The 23,038-nt window shown below is 42.2% G+C and overlaps 1 protein-coding gene across 1 annotated transcript in view; it reads right to left on the minus strand.

The window, feature by feature from the left end:
• The window catches only part of LOC134491076 (uncharacterized), a 35,168-nt gene that overhangs the window by 11,429 nt on the left and 701 nt on the right, over positions 1-23,038 (minus strand). The window contains exons 2-3 of the mRNA XM_063294588.1: positions 4,381-4,662; positions 2,052-2,333 (exon numbers count right to left, since the gene is read on the minus strand). Of these exons, the coding sequence (XP_063150658.1) occupies positions 2,052-2,333; positions 4,381-4,662 (564 nt within the window). The remainder of the gene's footprint in view (positions 1-2,051; positions 2,334-4,380; positions 4,663-23,038) is intronic.

Genomic DNA, 23,038 nt, shown 5'->3' on the forward strand with positions numbered 1-23,038 from the left:
AGGGTATAAAAGGGGCACCTCCACATCACCACCCCCGTTCCCGTTTTTCGTTCTGTCAGCCATCATTCCAATAAACCAGAAATCCTTAATATCCATTAAGTGAGTCTGTGTCTTATTGCGAAGCGAGACTGACCCTGACACCCTATCACAAGTATCACCTTTTTTGAGCAAGATACATGGCAGAGTGGTGGCTGATCAGCCTCATGAGTTCTGGGAGGATTTGGATTATCTGGACTGGTTCCAGTCAAGTTTCAGACTTGTTTCTGGCACCCAAGCTGTCTTGTTTGCCCTGACAGACAGATGGTGTACAACTTGGTTGATCCTCCTGGATCTCTTGGCATCAACCATAGTGTGTAATGAGTTGACAATCTGATGTTGGAGTTTCCCCTCCCCTCCCCTCCCCTCCCCTTTTGTCTCTTTCTGATCTACTTTTGTTAATTTGATCACCTTTTTGTTTTTTGTCCCCCATTTTTTCAAGATGGGATTACCTGGACTAGTAATATTTTTCCTCAGGTCAGAAACCTCTTCTAAAAAGAAAATAAAACCTTGCTTCTTCTTGCTCTGCTCAGTTATGCTCTCCTCTTCTTCTCTTTCCAACTCCATGCAAAGCTAATGTCACCCAGGAAAATTTTAGGATTTTCACTCTCACTTGTAAGTTTTTTGTTTATTCCAGAGAGAAACCACTTTGAGACCTCTGAAGCCAAGCCCCACCCTGAATGGAACTGGAGCTCAACCAAGGTGAACCTCATATGGGTGGAGGTCCATCAGGATCCTCCACTGGGTTGGATTTGCAGTACAGCCCCAAGTAACTTGCTAGGCCTTACTGGAACTGAATTGACCCTTCTAACACATTGCCTTCTGAGAGGGCAAGCTTTCCTGGGAAGCAGCCTGGCTGAATGGGGGTTTCATAGCCTGGAAGAGCCAGCCACCTTCACCTGATCAGCTGCATCCAGAATCAGACAAAGAGGAGGTATGCCTGTACCCACCTCTTGAACTGAACTGAATTCTAGTTCCAGACAGCCATGGTTTCAGAAAGCCAAGGAGCATGATTAACCAACTCAGCCAAAAAGTACTGGCAAAGCAGTTACTGAAAGGGGTCCCATGTTTTCCTTCCAACTGTTTGAGGATCCATCTAATCCTTATCGTTGAAGATGAGAACTCTGTACCCAACTGCAAAAGAAAGATGATTCTCCATTCTTGATCCAGAAAGATTCTATTTTAATTTTTCATTTTCAAATGAAGAGGTATTTCTTAGCATTTGTGTATGAGCGAGACTGCTACATCCTATTGTTGTTGTTTTCTCTCTCTCTCTTGAGTGTGGTAATACAACTTTGGGTATTACTGACTGATCTGTACAGATCTGCTTCTGTCAGAACCCAAACCCATGAAAATGGCCTGAAACTGCCACCCAAATGTTGATTTCAGGCCTAGGTGAGTGGGTAAAGAATGGTGATGAGAGCAGTTTGTCCCCAGGAGTCTTCTGCTGATGTACCTTTCCATAAAATCCTGAAAAAAATGTCAAAAATATGCCAAATACCCATCCATGGCCGCTTTTAGATTTTGGGAGGTGAAAGGAATGGGAGGCCTCCTGCTCCCATTCTCATTCTCAATTTTGAATACCCCCCACACAAAAAAATCCCACTGCTTAAATCTGGCCACTTTGCTGCTGAATTTTGGTGATATAATCTTGACAGAAGTTTGCCGCTTCTGTGGATAATCAGCTGCATTGTTGAGAGGTACATATAGAAATCAGTAGAGACGTTCCAGATTTTGCTGTAGCTCAACTGACAGCAGTCCAATCTACCTTCCCCCACAAAGACTGGAACAGTAATTTCTATTTTAATTAACTTGGATTTTACAATTATGCCAAATATTCATTTCTATAGTTCTGACGTCGATTAGCACCATTATAACACAACAGTACAGAATATGGCATGTTACTTTACACTGTGACAATATAAGCATTCCCATAATGTACATTCAGAAGAAAAATAGAACTGTTCTGCCTATCTCTTACTCTTTAGTATATAATCCAGTGTACTGCTACTTACCTAGTACTTTCAGAACAAAACAAGTTTTCTTAATTCTCTCATTAATGAAAGCTTGTGCAGTGTAATTTCCAGAATCCTGCTGTGAAAGGTTTTTGAGAAACAAACGACCAGAGGAAGAGTCAAGACTGATTCTTTGTTTTTCCTTTCCAGTTGTAAACTTGGAGTCAGCCACTAGACTTTCTTCTTTCTTCCAAGAAATTCCTGTCAGACTGTCTATAACTAATGGTGACAAAACAATGTCTTCTCCTTCAATACCGACTACGGCTGTATAATTCTTGCAACCTACAATCAAAGAAACAGAAAAATAGAAAATAAGCTGCCTGTGATATTCTAAATACAGATTTGTCATATCCATCACATTACCCTTTTAGGGTAAGCAGTATTATACAAGTACAGAAAGGGAGTAAGAAGTTGTGTGTGTGAATCTGGGCATGTCCCTATGATATGACCAGCATAGACCAGAAATGGAAATATCTAACGGGTGAGATACTGAGAAGAGTCAGATCTGCATACTGCACTTCAGGAGAACAGAGTAGGTCAGTTCCAATGGCTTTAAATCCTGGAGATGGGAAAACCTATGAATCCTATGAGATACCGAAAGGACAATCGCTGCTGAATCTTAACAAGGGGTAAAAATAGGAGGAATGTACAGAGACCACCATGGATACACGCAGAACTCTCTGAAATGTTCAACATAAAAAGGGACATATATAAGAAATAGGAGAAGGGGCTCACAACCAAAGGAAAAAACAGGGGGATCTCTAGAAGCTATAGGACCTGTATCAGAAAGGCCATGTTCAGGCTGCAAAGAAGTGTTATTTGAGTACATTAGAAAGAAAAGGCCACAGAGGACTCAGGGGAATGTTGATGGGAAGAAGGCAGAGCTTCATAACTCCTGTTGATGGGAAGAAGGCAGAGCTTCCTGACTCCTGTCTTGCATCTATGTTCTTGCAGAAGCGAAACAGAACTTTAGCAGAAGGGAAACTTTAACTTTAACTTTGAATCAGCATTCAAAGGATGATAGGGCTTTTGTTGTTGTGGGGGGTGTTGCCTTTGAGTCCGTGTTGGCTCCTGGTGACTGCCTGAACAAGTCTCTGCAGTTTTCTTGGCAAGGTTTCAGAAGTGTTTTCTGCTACTTTCCCATTATTTAGAGGAACTAGACAAGGATGTCCCTTGCTTTTCGATATTTGCATGGAACCCTTGGCTTGTGCTGTTAGACAAGATGGGGGGATTCAGTTGAACATAAACTGGTTTTATTTGCAGATGACATTCTTTTGTTCATTTCTAAGCTTCATACTACTATTCCAATGTTGATGCAAATATTAGATGCCTTCAGTAAAAATTAACTAGTCCAAATCGGAGTTGATGCCAATAGGTGAAAATTTGGTCACCCATCCATTTAAGGAATATCAATTCCGAATTTCTACCGAATCCATTAAATATTTAGGTATGTGCATAGCAAAAGTTATAACTCAGTAACATGTAATATAAATAAAATAAAATAGGTAAGGATGTTCCTTCAGATATGGAGAGTTGGGAGTCATTAAACTTCACCTTCTGGGGAAAGATGAATGCTCTCAAAATGAATATTATTCCCAGATTAATTTATATTCTGAGAGGAATTCCTGTTCAAATACCTGGAAAACATTTTCAAAAACTAAATTCTTTGTTTAGAAAATTCTTATGGGGTTCTTCAATTCTGACAATATCTTTACAGAAAATGCAATTACCGAATAATTAGGAAGGATTCAGTTTTCCGCATCTGGAGCTACAGGTAGTTCTCACTTAACAACCATTTGTTTACTGATGGTTCAGACTTACAACAATTCTGAAAAACCGACTTACATCAGTCCTCACACTTACAACCGTTGCAGCGTCCCTGTGGTCATGTGGTCATGATTTGGGGCGCTTGACAACTGATTCACATTTATGACCATCACAGCATCCCGTAGTCACATGATTGCCATTTTCAACCTTCCCAGCCGGCTTCTGGCAAGCACACTCAATGGGGAACTGTGTGATTTGCTTAATGACCATGTGGTTTGCTTAATGCCTGCAGTGGTTCGCTTAATGACTACCACAAAAAACGTTGTAAAATCGGGTTGGATTTGCTTCAGTTGCTTCGCTTAGCAACCAAAACTCCGGTCCCAATTGGGAACATTAAGTGAGGACTACCTGTATATCATCAAGCTTAATGTAGCTTAAATAGTACAGAATACTTTACACTGTGACAATATAAGCATTCCTATAATGTACATTCAGAATGAAAATAGAACTGTTCTGCCTATCTCTTACTCTTTAGTATATAATCCAATGTACTGCTACTTACCTAGTACTTTCAGAACAAAACAAGTTTCCATAATTCTCTCATTAATGAAAGCTTGTGCAGTGTAATTTCCAGAATCCTGCTGTGAAAGGTTTTTGAGAAACAAACGACCAGAGGAAGAGTCAAGACTGATTCTTTGTTTTTCCTTTCCAGTTGTAAACTTGGAGTCAGCCACTAGATTTTCTTCTTTCTTCCAAGAAATTCCTGTCAGACTGCCTATAACTAATGGTGACAAAACAATGTCTTCTCCTTCAATACCGACTACGGCTGTATAATTCTTGCAACCTACAATCAAAGAAACAGAAAAATAGAAAATAAGCTGCCTGTGATATTCTAAATACAGATCTGTCATATCCATCACATTACCTGTAATGATTGCCTATTCCAATAAAAGGAGTCTCATCAGTAGTTACTATAGAAAACTAATTTATTGAATGAATAGTATGCAAAGTACGAAGAAAGCTGAGAATGAGCAAAAGCGCGCCAAATACAAACTTAAAAAGCCTTGCTCCTGTTGCGAACCTTCCCCTCAGGCTAGCATAGCAACCACCCACCCCAGATGCTAGCAACCGTTAGAATCGGCCTGAGAAAGTAACCTTGAACAGCAGAGATAACCCAAACATACATTCCAGAAGATCACAAGTCAGCACAAAGGAAATTTACCAGCGTGGCCAGGCAGGCACGCAACTGCAGATATGACATGTGAAACGTTACGAGGAACCATAAACATCGGAACGGAAACATGACATTACCCTTTTAGGGTAAGCAGTATTATACAAATACAGAAAGGGAGTAAGAAGTTGTGTGTGTGAATCTGGGCATGTCCCTATGATATGACCAGCATAGACCAGAAATGGAAATATCTAACGGGTGAGATACTGAGAAGAGTCAGATCTGCATACTGCACTTCAGGAGAACAGAGTAGGTCAGTTCCAATGGCTTTAAATCCTGGAGATGGGAAAACCTATGAATCCTATGAGATACCGAAAGGACAATCGCTGCTGAATCTTAACAAGGGGTAAAAATAGGAGGAATGTACAGAGACCACCATGGATACACGCAGAACTCTCTGAAATGTTCAACATAAAAAGGGACATATATAAGAAATAGGAGAAGGGGCTCACAACCAAAGGAAAAAACAGGGGGATCTCTAGAAGCTATAGGACCTGTATCAGAAAGGCCATGTTCAGGCTGCAAAGAAGTGTTATTTGAGTACATTAGAAAGAAAAGGCCACAGAGGACTCAGGGGAATGTTGATGGGAAGAAGGCAGAGCTTCATAACTCCTGTTGATGGGAAGAAGGCAGAGCTTCCTGACTCCTGTCTTGCATCTATGTTCTTGCAGAAGCGAAACAGAACTTTAGCAGAAGGGAAACTTTAACTTTAACTTTGAATCAGCATTCAAAGGATGATAGAGCTTTTGTTGTTGTGGGGGGTGTTGCCTTTGAGTCCGTGTTGGCTCCTGGTGACTGCCTGAACAAGTCTCTGCAGTTTTCTTGGCAAGGTTTCAGAAGTGTTTTCTGCTACTTTCCCATTATTTAGAGGAACTAGACAAGGATGTCCCTTGCTTTTCGATATTTGCATGGAACCCTTGGCTTGTGCTGTTAGACAAGATGGGGGGATTCAGTTGAACATAAACTGGTTTTATTTGCAGATGACATTCTTTTGTTCATTTCTAAGCTTCATACTACTATTCCAATGTTGATGCAAATATTAGATGCCTTCAGTAAAAATTAACTAGTCCAAATCGGAGTTGATGCCAATAGGTGAAAATTTGGTCACCCATCCATTTAAGGAATATCAATTCCGAATTTCTACCGAATCCATTAAATATTTAGGTATGTGCATAAAAAAAGATCCCCTTCCTGGATCACTGCCTTGTCGTGGCGAAGGGGCTTGTGCCACTCAATGAAGCCATGAGCTATGCCGTGCAGGGCCACCCAAGATGGACAGGTCATGGGGGAGAATTCCGACAAAATGTGGTCCACTGGAGAAGGAAATGGCAACCCACTCCAGTATCCTTGCCAAGAAAACCCCATGGACAGTATCAAAAAGCTAAAAGATATGACACCGGAAGATGAGCCCCTCAGGTCGGAAAGTGTCCAATATGCTGCTGGGGAAGAGCAGAGGGCAATTACAAGTAGCTCCAGAAAGCGTGAAGCGGCTGGGCCAAAGCTGAAAGGACGCTCAGTTGTGGACGTGTCTGGAAGTGGAAGTGAAAGGAAGGTCTGATGCTGTAAAGAACAATATTGCATAGGAACCTGGAATGTAAAATATACATTCTGAAGCTACAAGTAGTCCTCGCTTAACAACCATTCGTTTAGTGATGGTTCAGGCAATGGTGCTGAAAAACCGACTTATGATCGGTCCTCACATTTACAACCGTTGCAGCATCTTCATGGTCTTGTGATCACAATTTGGGCACTTGGCAACTGGTTCACATTTATGACCATCACAGCGTCCCATAGTCACATGATTGCCATTTTCGACCTTCCCAGCCGGCTTCTGGCAAGCACACTCAATGGGGAACTGTGTGATTTACTTAATGACCATGTGGTTTGCTTAATGCCTGCAGTGGTTCGCTTAATGACTACCACAAAAAAGGTTGTAAAATTGGGTTGGATTCGCTTTTGGTTGCTTCACTAGCAACCAAAATTCTGGTCCCAATTGGGAACATTAAGTGAGGATTAACTGTATATCATCAAGCTTAATACTGTCAAGTATTAAATACTGGAAGCTAACAATTGGTGTTAACTTTCCAATTTGGGCTACTTTGGAATATACACATATAGCACCTTTGGTTGGATGGGTAGTATTAGATTTCAGAAGTGATTAGATTGCCTCGTTTCCAGGGCTGAGAGAGAGCGACTGGCCCAAGGTCACCCAGCCGGCTTTCATGCCTGAGGTGGGACTAGAACTCACAGCCTCCGGTTTCTAGCCTGCTGCCTTAACCACTAGACCAACCTGGCTCGAGATGGAGCACAGCAAATACTTTTATTGCCTAATCACCTATTTTGAGATTAGCTGTCTCCCTGCCTACAATACAACCATGGACCCACCCTAAAAGCTGTAGCTAATTGTGTAGCTGTGGCAGGAAAAGCCCTGCAGGGGCCAGCATGACCTCTTTCCTTCTGTTTGTTTTTTCCCCTCGGACTTTAAGGCAGCCTGAGGAGCACCGGACCACACCCTGTTTCCAATTATAAAGGGAAAACACTGATAGCACCTAAGTGCTGGTGTGTTGGAGGAAGATTTGCCTCCTGTGGGAGAGCAGAGGGGAAGAACTGGCAGCCAAGGGAGCAGAGCAGCTTAACAGGCAACTGAGGGTGAAGGAGGAGCAGGCTTGGATGCTGAGCGCCTAGGGCTGGCCAGCAGCTGATAAGACACCTTTCTTTCCCCACCTCCCAGCACAAACTGAGAAACTGTCCAAAGCCAATGCTTTCAGCAGCAGTTCAGAGCAGCTGGCAGCATCAGAAGCCAACTAATTTTGTCGTAAACTCAGGCACCAAAGGACAACAGAAACGTCCACAGAACAGTTTAGGACAGGGTTTCTCAACCAGAGTTCTGTGGAAGCCTAGGGTTCCGCGAGAGCTCACTAGGGGTTCCCTGGGAGATCACAATTCATTTAAAAAATTATTTCAAATTCGGGCAACTTCACATTAAAGAGGTAAGTTTCATTCTTTATTTTTAGCTTAAGAACACTGTTAGTGCGTATCTACAGGCCTACACAGGAAACAAATATAACAACTTTGTAACATCTGGCCTATATTTGAGCCTGAATGTGCAGGGGTTCCCTGAGGCCTGAAAAATATTTCAAGGGTTCCTCCAGGGTCAAAAAGTTAAGAAAGGCTGGGTTAGGAACTAGATAAACACAGACATAGACATTAGTGTAAGTATAATGTAATATAGCACAGGTTTCGGGGTAAATGTTAATTTAGAGATTAGGAAGTTTGTTATACTAAAAGCCTCTCTAGAAACACAGGGAAGATGACAACAGTCTCTTTGTTGGTGGTGTGTACCATTTCTCAAAAGAGCCGCCTTGCAGTAGCTATTGCTAAATTCTCCAAACCAAGGCCATAGATCAGACTTAGCTTGCAACCTCTCCCAGCTAGTGCAACCTTAATCTTCTTTTTATTGCCTCCTTCTCCCTCCCTATCCTCCCCTCTGCATGGTAGACCCATCCCAGGCCATATCACTCCCTTCTATGTATCAATTACTTTGTCAACTCCTCTTCAGTGACCTTGGATCATGCATCTCTTCAGCAGCCCAAGACTGTTGAATTCAGTCTTGCTTTGGTAGCCTTTTTTCTTCTTCCTGCTCTTGCCAGCCTCCTAGCCCATTTCAACGTCTCTCTTCCTGTAAGAGGCCCTCTGTGTATAATACTCCTTCCCTCGGCTATTTCTCAAACTCAGATTATCAGCAACAAAGTACAATTTGTAAGTCTCGGTGGGTACATAACAGGGTGGCGGATATCAGTTACTTCTCCATTTTCTCCTATAACCTGTCATGATCACCGTTGCGATGTTTGTGACATCGCAACGGCTCGCGTGACAATATAGGGATATGGGTCCTGAGCTGATAAGGCAAGGGCAATAGAGTTACACAAAAGAAGTAAGGGGTTTAAGGAAACTAAGTAACGACCGAGTCCGGCAGCCCAGGAAGCAACAATAAAAGGAAACTGACATGAAATTGAATAACGACTGAACAGGCGAGGTTCGGAAGGGCGCGCCCGGGCTTTCGAGGAATTAGAAGCCTGATCGCCCGGCAATGGATCATCACCGCACAGGAAGGCGATCGAGGCGATGCCCGGGGCGCAGGGGGCTGGACGACCTCTCATCTGACAAGGACGAACTGTTGGGACTCATGAGGCGCACCTGGGGTAATGTGGGGTGGAGCGCTGACCAGCACGGGCTATTTAAATCCCGTTCCGGCGCGCTCCCCTCACTCTCAGCTTTCTAAGGGCATGCATTCTATTCCCAAATAAAACCAGAACCTAAAGTCTACTCTAGCGTCTGTGTTTTTATTGGGTCTCAGGCAGAGCCTGACATAACCCTTCTTTTGGAGAAGGGTTGGGGCGTGTTCTCCCAGCCTTCCATTGGATTTATTGATATTTGTTTTGTGGATAGCAATCTCTGAGTCAGTTTCCTATCAAAAGAGAAAACCATCAACTTTTGTTCCCTGACGGGTTTCGAATTACAAACTTGTATGGCTGTAGTATAAGATATCAATGGGTGAGTCTCCAGTTAGTGTTTTCAATATAAAGTATGTTTATATTGTTTATATTTTTCCATATACAGTAATGGTTGGTAGTCTATGACTATAGTAACCTCCTGCTCCAGAACATAGGCCTTCTTTTCTGTTTATTTTTTCTTAAGGTAAGAGCTTTTTTAAAAAAAAAAATACAGAATTGAATATCCTCCACCTCAAAGTGTTGCAACCAGATTTCTCCCAATCCCACATCAGATACATCAATACATAGAAAAGCAGTGGAAGATTAAAATCCAGTACTTTTAACACAAGATGACTACACAAAGCAGTTTTTAACTCTTAGAAGACTTTGGCATTCAGGAATCCAAGGAACTTTCTGAGGTTCACTCCTTTTAATTAAGAATTTGAGAACTTTTCCTTTAGTGGAAAAATGAGATATAAACCATCCATAGTACCCAAAGTCCTAAGAATAATCTTACATCTTTCTTAACCATTAGAGGTTAATCTGTTGATTAGCTTGCACCTTTTTCTTTTCTAGTTAAACTTCTTGTTGACCAATTGTATAGCCCAAATAATGCAGCTCAGAATAACCTAGATGATTTGGCTGAATTAATGGTGAAGCCAGCTTCTTTGTGACTGGAAATGAAATGACGTTCTTTAATTGCTGCAAATGTTTCTTAAAGATAATACTGTAAATTACAACATCATTCAGATAAGCTCCACAGTACTTCCTGCCCAGAAGAATTATGTCCATTAGCTTCTAAAAGGCTGCTAGTGCACCATGACAATCAAAATTCTTTTTTTGTAGACTGGACTACTAGAGTTTTTGCAAAGGATCAGATTTTGTTACCTGATTGAGACATCTTTATACAAAGTCTCACTTCCCTATTAGGTTGTACCACTAAAACTGCAGAGGAAGTCTTTTTGCTGAGTTATGGTTCAATAACAGCTATCCGTATCATGTTTTGAATTTTCTCTTCCCATGTGTATCTGGCTTTTTCTGGAATACAGTAAAGTTTTTGACTTATTGGCCTTGCACTTCCAGAGTCCATTCTACGATCTACCACTGCAGTAGTACCTGAGCTGCGTGCAAACACTTCTTTGGATACCTATGAGAGTCTTTCTAAGGGTGCTTTCAGTTGCGGAGACAAGTTTGGACCTATTTGTATCTTAGTGTGATTTATTTTTGTGGTTAGCTGACAGTTATAGGTTTCCTCTGCAAAATCTTCCCTGTGTGCTCCCAACACTATTGTTGGGTTCTTGTCAATTCATTTTCTTAGTAGGTTTTACATGACAGAGTCTGATTTTCCTATATCCCAACTCTGTTTTGTAATTGACAGCCCCCACTTTCTGTACCAAAGTAAAAAGCCTTGCCACCTGTCCTACAATCTGCATTTTTAAATTATTATTACTATTGAAGCTTTTAAACAAGAAGATAAAAACCAACACAAACTAACATAAAGTAAGAAAGAAAAAGCAAAAAGAAAGGAATCAAAGAAAAAGCAAAAAGTGCAAGAAAAGGAAAAAAGTTGAGGAAAAATAGAAAAGAAAAGAAAAAAGACATAAAGAAGTAGCTTCTGATTTTCTTCACAGCAGTTATAAGTACAATATATTTTAAACACTCTCTCTAATGGTACATCATATTACTCTTCTTTCCATAATCTATCCTGTCTAATCATCAAAACCATAAATCACAAGTTCATTTTTTTCATTTTTATGCAAAAAGTCCATAAGAGGCTTCCAGTCACCAATAAATGTAGATAGTGTCTTTTCTCTAATCAAAAAAGTCCATTTATCCATTTCAGCATAATCTGTCAACTTCACCAACCATTCCTCCATAGTGGTTAGTGTCAAATCTTTCCATCTCTGTGCATATAGTAATCTCACAGCAGTAATTCTATACTGAAACAGTCTTCCATGCCTTTTTTCTAACCGTTTGTTCATTAATCCTAAAAGGAAAAGTTCTGGCTTCAACTGAATATACATCTTTAAAATCCTCTGTATCAAACTATGTATTTGAATCCATTTTTTTTTAGCTTTTTTACATGTCCACCAAGCATGATAAAATGTGCCTTCATGCTGTTCACATTTCCAACATTCATTTGAAGTGCCTTTATACATTATAGATAATTTCTCTGGCATCATGTACCAGCGACACATCATTTGAAACTTTTGTGTCCATTCTTCTTTTACCAAATGCACCCCCTCCCCAGATTTCTTCCATATAACAAAAGACTGAATCTTATGAAAATTCAAGGTATTTCTCTATATGCTAAAAATAGATAGGGAAGCCAAACGCCCCTTTGCTTTCTTTTTAGCATGTTTTTCAGCAACTGGTTAAGAGCCCCTGCCAGCCCATTTTTTCTATGGATGAGGGGGACTTGTTTTGATTCCAGATATGCTCAAGTCTGCATACAACTACTTCAGGGGTGAAGATTAAACGTTTGGGGTTTGATAGAATCATATGAGTGTCTTTCACCAACAATATCAGTAATAAAGAAAGGTTCCAAATTGTTACACTCAAGATTGGAAATAATAGGAGAATTGGCAGCCTTTTTTAAAAAAAATATTCCAAGGCTAATATTGACAAAGCTACTATGAATAAATATATTGAAAAATTGGTTATCAAAGAATTAAATGATCAACATAGGCAAATATTAAGTACACCTATAACTGTTCAAGAAGCAAAAAAAGCAATAAAACAAATCAAATTGGGAAAAGTACCAGGCCCAAATAGACTGATAACACGATACTACAAAGAATTCAAAGAAGAATTATCATCAAAACCATTGACAAATATGATGAATGAAATCAAAGAAACAAAGGTAATACCACCAACATGGAAAGAGGCATATATAACTTTGATTTATAAAGAAGAGATCGATCCAGAAAAATCATAATCATATAGACCAATTTCCTTGCTGAATGTAGATTATAAGATTTTCACTACAGTATTAGCTAACAGACCGAAGAAATATGTTTCAGATGTTATACATATTGACCAAACTGGCTTTATCCCAAAGAGAAATATAAAGGATAACAGTAGGTTCATAATCAACACAATAGAACACATAAATAAAAAAGGAAGAAAGCTGTACTATTCTTGGATGTGGAAAAAGCCTTTGAGTGCAGTGGCAATTCATGCTGGCAGTATTGAATAAAATGAACCCAGGAGAAAAATTTCAAGCTTGGGTTAAAAGTGTATGTCAACACCAAAAAGCAAAAATTAGCCATAATTTTTGATCCTGTAGATCATCAAATCAGTAAAGAAACAAGGCAAGGACGTCCACTCTCTCCTTTATTATTTATCATCATGTTAGAAATACTGGCAGAAAAAAAATCTGAAGTGACAAACAAATAACAGGTCTCAAAATTTGTGGAGAACATAAGCTTAAATGCCATGCAGATGATGTAGTATTAACTATCATAGAACTACAAAAGGCTTATGAACATAACCCATAATGAACATAAATATGTAAATATTTCACATCTTTGGTATCCCTTGCCAAATGAATTGGTCTTTAAACTTTATTAGAGATTTTTCTTACCCCATGTGATCTACTAAAGAGTTTTCATGTGCAAGTTTCAGTAAGCCTTTCCTAAACCTCCATGGAACTACTACTTGCTCTACCTTTCATCCACCAACAGGGTCCTCTGAGACAATCAAGGATTCCCTCCTTCTTCACAAAGACAGGGTGAGCCACCCATTCCTCGTCCTCTGACACCATCGCCTTCCTGCAACCTTCTAAGGAAGGTTCTCTCTCCTGGAAGGGACTTAAATCCACTTCCCATTTGTGCTGCATAGGCTACCCTCTTGCTTTTTCATCTTGCCAGACAGCCTTATTTAATAATTTTCTTTAAGAGCCTGCTTTCCAAAAACAATGGAATCAGGGTGGGAAAGGAGAATTACAGATAACCCTTTCTCCTCAATTTTCTCCAACTGCTTTTGCAACTTTTCTGCCTGGGCTATGTAACTCCAGCTACCTTCCTTTCCTGCTGGGGTTGCAGTGTAGTGTCCTTGACTACTGGCTGCCCACATGTTGGCATGCTGGTTGCAATAACTATCTTGTATGACAACATTTTCATAATGCCCACAATGTCTGTATCTGACTTGAGTAGGCTTCAACTAATGGGACCTTTCCACTTTGCCTGAAAATACTAGCAATGGCCTCCAGATCATTTTTAGCTAGGTAAGTTCTCTCACTGCCAGTATCCAAGAGCCCCTCTACCTCCTGGTCATTGACTTCTGTGGTCATTATTTCCATTCTTCAGTCAGGACTGTGCAAGGAAGCTAAGGTCATGGCTTTTGACAAATGTTAGCCCAATGTCGCACTGTACCACAAATATAACAAACATGTTTGTCTACTATGGCCTTTTCACTCTCCTTTCCTCTCTTTGGGGTTTCTCACCCCCTTACGGGTTTTTCCATTTTAAACTTGGAGTTACACTTCCTCTTCTGGGACTTCTACCAAACTCAGAAACTCCTAGCATACAGCTTCTGCTTTCCAAGAAGGCGTAATATTTCCCCCATTTGCCAACCAAGGAATCCTAATGTGATAGGAAACTTCACTAGTGACAGGGCTAGCATCTGGCGAAGGTAGTTCCTCCCCTCTCCCCATTTTCACTTCCCCATTTTCCCAACTTTATAGCTTGGACTGACTTCTGTTCTCCCTTTCACAAAACCAGTATTTTGGATTCCTATGTCTATTTTCTTCTTGCATCAACTGGCATCCTTTCCTCCAGTTGCTACTTAAGCATTTCTTGCAAAAACCTTCATCCAGTCCACCCAGCCTTCTCACACAGCTGGGTTTACAAACTGAGGAACAACTATGAGTTTCCCTCCTCCCTTGTTTACAACAGGATCAAGTATTTTGTAAGCCTTGTTCTAGTGTTTTATCAGCCTTGGGCATCTCTCCCACCCAATCAGCTGCAGGAAGGGTCAGCCATGGGCATAACCCTGGGTCCATCACATTCTGCCCAAGTATGCCTTTGACTCTACCAAACCTTCTTTTGTCATTGGCCTATCAGCTAATTTTTTTGCTAAAGCATGCATGAGTGGCCTTGTCTCTGATTCCAGGGCTTGCAAGATCCTCTCCATTTCAGCAGGACCACTCAGTCTAAACTTTCTCCTTTTCTTTTCCCTATCATGCTTTTTCATTTACAAGAGAGCCAGTCTGGTCTAGTGGTTAAGGTTCTGGGCTAGAAACCAGGACTTTGTGAGCTCTAGTCCCACCTTAGGCGTGAAAGCCGGCTGGGTGACCTTGGGCCAGTCACTTTCTCTCAGCCCAACCCGGTGCAATGCAGACTAGCCTCCTCGTGGTGCACCCTGGGCAACGTGACTTGTCATGGCTAAATAGTCTACACATCTGGCTGCTGGACCTCACAAGGATTTCCCAGCAAGAAAAAGCAGCATGAGCATTTAACTGCTATGCCATACGATTAAAAAAATAAAATAAAATAACAAGGTAGGGAAGATCTGGCTTGGCAGTAGTACATGTGAAAGTTATCTGTCTGTCCCTGTCAGCCACAAGTTAAACACGAAGCAGCATGTGATACAGCTCCTAAAAAGACAAATGGTCTCTTGGTGTGCATTAACAGGAACACAGAATCCAGATCACAGAATGTAATTCCTCTATTCTAACCTGATCAGTTCCCACATGGAATGCTGTGTCCAGTTCTGGGCATCATAGTTCAAAAAGTACAGTGACAAATGGAGTAAGTTCAAACAATGGCTACCAAGTTGGTGAGGGTTCTGGAAACTGTCCTATGAGAAACAGTTAAAGGATCTGAATATGGTTGGCCCACAAGATATGAAATATCTGAAGGGTTATCTCACAGCAGACAGTTGACTTACTCTCTGTTACCCAAGAGAACAGAATTAGAACAAGAGAGTTAAAAATACACAGAAGAAGGCCCAGGCTAGACAGCAGGAAGAAATTCCCAACTGTATAAGCTGTCAACTAATGGAACAGGCTGCCACATGAAGAGGTGAGTTGTCCTTTATGGGAGGCCTTCAAACAGAGACAGCATCTCTGTCATCTGTCAGAGATACTCGAGTGGATCCAGCACTGACCAGGGATGGGATTAGATCTTTAAAATCACTTCCAACTCTGTGTTTCCATAAAATGAAAGGCATGACATAAGAAAAGGAGATATAGCTAAATCTCAACCCTATTCACCATACCAACCCACATCATTTTATATTTGCAAATGGTTCTTGCTTCCACCACATCATACCCCTTTGTCTTTAATTTCTCCCCTCTTTCTTTTGAAAAACCTCTTCAGTTGCATCCAACTATGACTTCCTTGGTGGTCTTCCCTGCAGCCCATTCATTCTCCATTTAATCCTCATTCATTTTTTTATAAAAGATCAAATGACCACATTGTTTGTTGTACTGATCACTTTCTTTTGTACTCAATCTACAATGCTTCAATCCTTACCCACTCTGTTCTTATTTCATCATACATACTTCAAATATCCCATTCTTACGGCATTCAGCTCTTTTCTTCTGGCATACCCAACATTCACTTCTACATGTGAAAGGTGAAAGGTCCCCTGTGCAAGCACCGAGTCATGTCTGACCCTTTGGGAGGACGTTTCCTTGGCAGAGTATAGTGGGGTGGTTTGCCTTTGCCTTCCCCAGTTGTCACCTTCCCCAGCAAGCTGGGTATTCACTTTACCGACCTCGGAAGGGTGGAAGGCTGAGTCAATCTGAGCTGGCTACCCAAGAGTCCAGCTTCCGCTGGGATTGAACTCGGGTCATGGGGAGAGTTTCAGTTGCAATATTGCTGCCTACCACTCTGCGCCACACGAGGCTGTTCCCACTTCTACATAGTGCTATGTAAATTAGAATAAAAATAAATAAATAAATAAATAGCAGAGGGGGCAAAAGCACACTATTACACACAGCCATTTTCATTTTTTCAACAAATATTCTTTCTTCAAATCAGCTACATACTACCCACTATCCTTCTACCTGCATCTACTGTACATCTTAAATTTTATCTAGATATGCAGTATGTAAATTATTCACTCCATTTTCCCTGGCAAATATCCTGGTTTTTCATACATTAATTTCTGTATCATCCTCCTTGCATCTTACATTAACTGCAACTCAACCCGGTTCTCTGAGCCCAAAACATGGCATCATCTACATGCAAACAACAGATTCCCAACCACCTCAGTCCCAACCATTTTTATTCCATACACTCTGCTGGAGGCTACTTATTTTGCACTCTTCACTCACTTACCTTTTTTAAAAATTTCCATCTAAATCACTGCTTGTTCTTTGCCTTTATTAGTCATTCCTTTCTCTTTGACTACATTTTTTGCAAGTATCTTCTTCTCACCATATAAAAATTCCCTTCTCACCCCTATGGGTGATATGTGTCTTCCTCAGTCTTGGGTCCAGAGGCCTGGGAGTTTGAGGGTTCTGCATAGGATCTCAGCTGTTCCTAGCACTGCACTCTTCTGGACAGAGAGCTCTGATGTTGTTCCTGGGATCTATTGGAGCCACCCTCCCAGTATGGGGGTCAGCCCCAAGTGCCCCTACCAGCACTGGGACCACTTTGGCCTTCACTTTCCACATCCTCTCTAGTTCCTCCTTCAGGCCCTGGTACTTCTCCAGCTTCTCATACCCCTTCCTGATGTTGCTGTCACTTGGCACCACTACATCTATCACCACCACTGTCTTCTGGTCCTTGTCTACTACCATGATGTCCGGTTGATTGGCCAGTACCTGCCTGTCTGTCTGGATCAGGAAGTCCCACAGGATCTTAGCCCTGTCATTCTCCACAACCTTCTGTGGAATCTCCCATAGGGACTTGGGAGGGTCTAGCCCATACACTGTGCAGATGTTCCTGTACACAATGCCAGCTACTTGATTGTGCCATTCAGTGTGTGCTGTTCCTGCCCACATCTTACACCCTGCCACTATGTGTTGGACTGTCTCTGAGGCCTCTTAGCACAGTCTGCACCTCAGGTCCTGTCTAGTGTGGTAGACCCCTGCTTCTATGGATCTGGCGCTTAGTGGCCGTTCTTGTGCTGCTATGATCAGTGCCTCAGTGCTGCTTTTAGTCCAGCCCTTCCCAGCCACTGGTAGGATTTCCCAATGTCAGACACCTCAGCTATCTGTCGATGGTACATCCCATGCAGGGTCTAGTCTTGCCATGGCACTTCCTCTGCTTGATCTTCCTTCCATGTCTGCTGCTGCCTCAGGCATTCTCTCAACAGCTCATCTTTTGGTGCCATCTTACTGATGTACTCCTGGATGCTCTGGGTCTCATCCAGGACAGTGGCTTTGACACTCACCAGACCCTGCCCTCCCTCTTTCCACCTGGTATACAGTCTCTGGGTGTTGGACTTGGGGTGGAAACCTCTGTACATTGTGAGGAACTTCTGGGTCTTCACATCAGCAGCCTCCATGACCTCCTTTGGCCAGCTCACTATACTGGCAGGGTATCTGATGACTGGCAGGTCATACAAATTGATAGCGTGGATCTTGTTCTTCCCATTGAGCTGGCTCTTCAGGACCTGTCTTATCCTTGGTTGTTGCTGTCTTCCTTGCCTCCTCATCGTGGTTCCCATGTGTCTGTGGGATACCAAGGTACTTGTCTGTATGTCTGCTATGTGGCCTGCTGGTAGTTCCACCCCATCAGTCTTAACTACCTTCCCTCTCTTTACTACCATCCGGCCACACTTCTCCAGTCCGAATGACATCCCAATGTCCTCACTGTAGATCCATGTCAAGTAGATCAGTGACTCGATGTCTCGTTCACTCTTAGCATACAGCTTGATATCATCCATGTAGAGGAGGTGGCTGATGGTAGTTCCACTCTTGAACTTGTATCCATATCCAGTTCTTGTGATTATCTGGCTGAGGGAGTCAAACCCATGCAGAACAGCAGTGGGGACAGTGCATCACCTTGGTATATGCCACACTTGATGGCCACTTGTGCAAGCTGCCTTGAGTTGACTTCCAATATTGTCTTCCACAGTCTCACTGAGTTCTTGAGGATGGTCCTGAGTGTCCTGTTGACTCTGTGTAGTGCCAGGCGTTCACAGATCCATGTGTGGGGCATTGAGTCATAGGCTTTCCTGTAGTCAATCCAGGCTGTGCTCAGATTGGTCTGTCTAGACCTTAAGTCTCAGGTGATTGCCCTATCTATGAGCAGCTGGTGTTCGGAGCCTCTGGTGTTGTTCCCAATGCCCTTCTGAGCCATGCTCATGTACTGGCCTATATGGTCCTGCAGCTTGGTGGCTATGATGCCTGATAGGACTTTCCATGTTGTGGGGAGGCAGGTTATTGGCCAGTAGTTGGACAGTGCTGTTCCCTTGTGGGGGTCTTTCATGATCAGCACTGTTCTACCTTGTGATAGCCAGTCTGGGTGGGAACCTGCTGCTAGCAGCTGATTCATCTGTGTTGCTAGGCGTTCATGCACTGCTGTTAGTTTCTTCAGCCAGTAGGTGTGGATCATGTCTGGGCCAAGTGCTGTCCAGCTCTTCATGTTCTTGACCTGCTGTTGGATGTCTGCTACTGTGATGATGACTGGCTCCTGATCTGGGAGATTGCTGTGGTCTGCTCTCAGGTCCTACAGCCACTTTGCACTGGTGTTATGTGTCTTCTCTTTCTCCCATATGTTCCTCCAGTACTGTTCATTTTCTGCTGTTGGTGGCTCTGCTGTTACTGTGTTGTACACCTTGGATGGTTCTTTGGCAAACAGGGCATTTATCTGCTTGGCCTCTGCTTCTCTAGTGTATCTCCTTAGCCTGGTAGCCAGTGCTGTGAGCCTTTGTTTAGCAGTCTCTAAGGCTTCAGATGGAGTCAGGCCCTTGTATTTTTTCAGTAGCCGAGTCTTATCCTTAATCTCCACACCCTTCTGTAGTTCCACCAGCTGACTAACTTCTCTCCGAGTTGCCTTGATCTTAGCCTCCAACCTCATTTTCTGGGGGGGCGGGGGAGGGTATGTACTCCTGTTCTTCTTGATCATGTAGCCAAGCATCTTCAGGATTACAGTGGCTGTAGAGTATACTAGTCCATTGGTTTGAGTTATACTGGTAGTAGGGATTGTCGTGAGGGCTCTGTTGGCATCTTCTAGCATACTATCTGAGGGTACTTCTCCACTGAGCCTTGGTAATCAGTCTTGAGAGTTGACTGTAGCCAGTTTATCCATGATCTTTTGCCTCATATCAGCTGCTGTGCTCTGTAATGGAGGGGGTGGCAGTGATGTTCCAGCTTGTGATGTTCCAGCTTCAGGTGTTGGCTGCACCTCCAGTTGGTCTTCCGGGTCTTCTTGAGTCCTGGATGTAATGTATAGTTGGTCTATCTCAAGTTGTGAGAGCAGCTTCCTCTTCACTATGGTGAAGTGTTGGGTAAGTAGCTGTTTCTCAGTCAGTGTGGATGCAGGTCTTCCGGCCATCCATAGTTCCCTCATGTGTTTCATATATCCCCTCTCATTAGGTCTGCTGTTGTAGTAGCATTCCATCAATTCCAGGTTCTCTTGTTTCGTCCATGCATGGTTTGTTCCAGTCGCCCACTTATCGTCAGATTGTCCTGGTTCCCCAACATCTGACATGGACCTTGTTAATCCGGGCAATGTCTGAGCTGGCATCACTTTCTTGGTTCGTGTCACTCTCATATTTTTGAGGTAGGCAGGTGAAGCGTTAGGGGGTCTTTGCCCAATGACCCCTACTGGTAAGGTAGGTACAGCCAGGATTTGAACCCCAGTCTCCAGCTCCAAAGGCGATGTTCTAACCACTACGCTATCCAGCCGCTTAAACACACACACACACACACACACACACACACACAGTATGTATGTATGTATGTATGTATGTATGTATGTATGTATATATATATATATTCTCTTTCATCATCATTTTCTGCAGCAATCACTATTTTATATACATTTTTTCTCATCTCCAGACTCTCCAAATCCTTTCCCCCCCCTTACATTGACTTTCCATTCAGTTTGTGGGGAGATTAACTGTTTTGTTATATTTTTCACACAGGACATGCTTTCTCTCCCTGCAGTTGTTCTACCTTCACTCTCATTTCTTCACTAATTTCTTTTTCTTCCATATGCATTTGTTCTTACTTGACACTACCGAAAGAATGCTTTGTGCCACATTTGGAATCTTGCACTGCCCTTGTATCCTTCACTAATTCTCTCAGTCTTTTATCCTAAACAATCACATAAATCATGCTTTTGGATTTATTCATTCCTTTCCACATTCATGTATGAACAGACTTTTACTTCCTCTCCCTAGGAGAAACATTGTTCTCCATATTACAGCAATACCTTTATTACTAAGCCAATTAAAGGTATCCAAAATAATGTTCAAACTTTCCAGCTTTAAAGGCTAGACAAACCAGAAAAAGCAATCCTGCAGTTACACTACACAAACATTATTCTAGTACTACCTTGAAACCAAAACATTAATCTGGAGCAAGTTGGGGAAGTCCTACCCTCTCAAATGCTGTAGCACTTTCGGTAAATGCTGACTTCTGGGTGATGAAGAAAGAGGAGAATGTGCTAGAAAAGCCTGAACTCAGTTCACCTAAACCAAATGGCTCCAGTACAGACGGGATGTCTTTTCAGACTTACAGTAACAATATCTTGGACCACAACAAACATGCCTATACCATGTTAAAGTCTTATGAAGTGTTCTGCTTAGCGAGTTGAGCCCTTGCTTCTAAGTTTTAGGCTGGGGGGGGCCTCCACAAAGTGGGCAGTATCAACTATCCAAGGGGTCTATCCAAGGGATCATTAAATGGTTGAGGGGTCAAAAGGGGGTCGGTAAATGGTGGAAGGTCAACTGGGGTCAATTAATCTTTGGGGGTCTCTGTAGCACTCCACACCAGTCCCTAGCCCTGTAGGTAAAGTTTATCTATTATCTATTATTATCGTTGTTGTTATTCATAGTATTATTTGTTAAAGTAGCATTTATTAAATTATTTTCATATAATAAATGCTTGGGGATCGATGAACAAACTGAAACTTCATGAAGGGGTCGATGAGCTGAAGAGTTTGGGGACCCCTGTTCTAGGCAATTAGTTTTCAAGCAAGTAATCTAATTTAGCAGCTTAAAGCAGAAATCGCCAAACAGTCAATTTACAACTTACCTTTAATAATACATAAAACATGTGGACATCATAACTTAACTTTTTTTTAGTTATGTACTTTGAGAGTATAATAGTTGTATTTAACTATTTGAATTATTGTAAAAGCCACTTGACATGCATCAGAAACAGAAGTGTTTTTTTGTTGTTACATATTTTTGTTATTTTGATTTCAATGAATCCAACCTTTGTCCACCAGACTCTGAATAAAGTTTCCATCATAAGAATTATTAAAATTATTTTTTTTCATCACAAATAAAATGTGAAGTTCTCAATTGCAGCAAATGGAGGAAGGATTTTCCTCATTTTAATGTTCCTTTCAGTAAAAATACACATTATAGGTGTAAAACTAGCCCAGACCATTTTATTTAAGTTGATTTTTAACATAAAATGGAAGAACTGGTGTGGTGGTGAAGGTGCTGATCTAGAACTGGGAAGAGCCAGGTCCTAATCCACCCTGAGCCATGGAAGGTCAGAGTGACTTGCTGCTCACCACTCTCTTACCCCAACCTACCTCACAGGGTGGTTGTGGGGAAAAGTAGGAGGAGGGAGTGCTATGAATGTTCCTGAGTGAAAGGCAGGATATAAATATGAAAATAATGCCAAATTACTTGATGTAGCATGCCTTACGTATCAGCTGTTGGGGGACAATGGCAGAAAGAGGAGTATGTACACTGGTGTAGGCTTTCAGGCCTGGTATCTGTTGGGCAGTGTTGAGCTTCAGAATTTAGTGACTGTGGCCAAACAACAGATTTCCCGGTGTCACTAAACCCTGAAGCCCAATAATGCCCAACGGTGGAAAGAGGGTTATTGCTCTCTGGAACTTACCAAATGCATTTGGCTGGACATGCTGTGATCCAGCAGGGTTCCTCTTACCTAAATTGCCCTCAAAAAGGGTATTAATGTTTGCTCTAAATCCGTGAGCCCTGAAGCTCACTGGGTAGCCTGGAATCAGTAACTTATTTGCCGCCACCCTACAGCTCCGGCTGGTTATTCCCACAGGAGGGGAGAGAAAGCAGTACCGCGGCAGCTAAAGAAGTGGCGGACTGGTAGCCGCATGGCAAACTAACATCTTAACCTGAAGGGTGGGGTGAATCCAGCCAATGTGGGCAATTTAGGGTTCAAGTGTCATGAAAAGTAAATAAACGACAACTACATTAACGGCGTGTGCTATTAACACAAGCCGTAAGCGTTTCCGCGGAAGTTTCGGCAAAGGAAAGAGAAGCGCGCGAAAGGCCACTTGCAGTGAAGTCGCAATCCTGTCCCGGTCTCCGCCCTTGCTCGGAGGGCCGTGCCTGAGAAAGGAGACGCTCGGTCTTTCGTAGCGCTTCTACTC

Source organism: Candoia aspera, chromosome 2 (assembly GCF_035149785.1).
Source record: "Candoia aspera isolate rCanAsp1 chromosome 2, rCanAsp1.hap2, whole genome shotgun sequence".
In the NCBI taxonomy this organism is placed as follows: Eukaryota; Metazoa; Chordata; class Lepidosauria; order Squamata; family Boidae; genus Candoia; species Candoia aspera.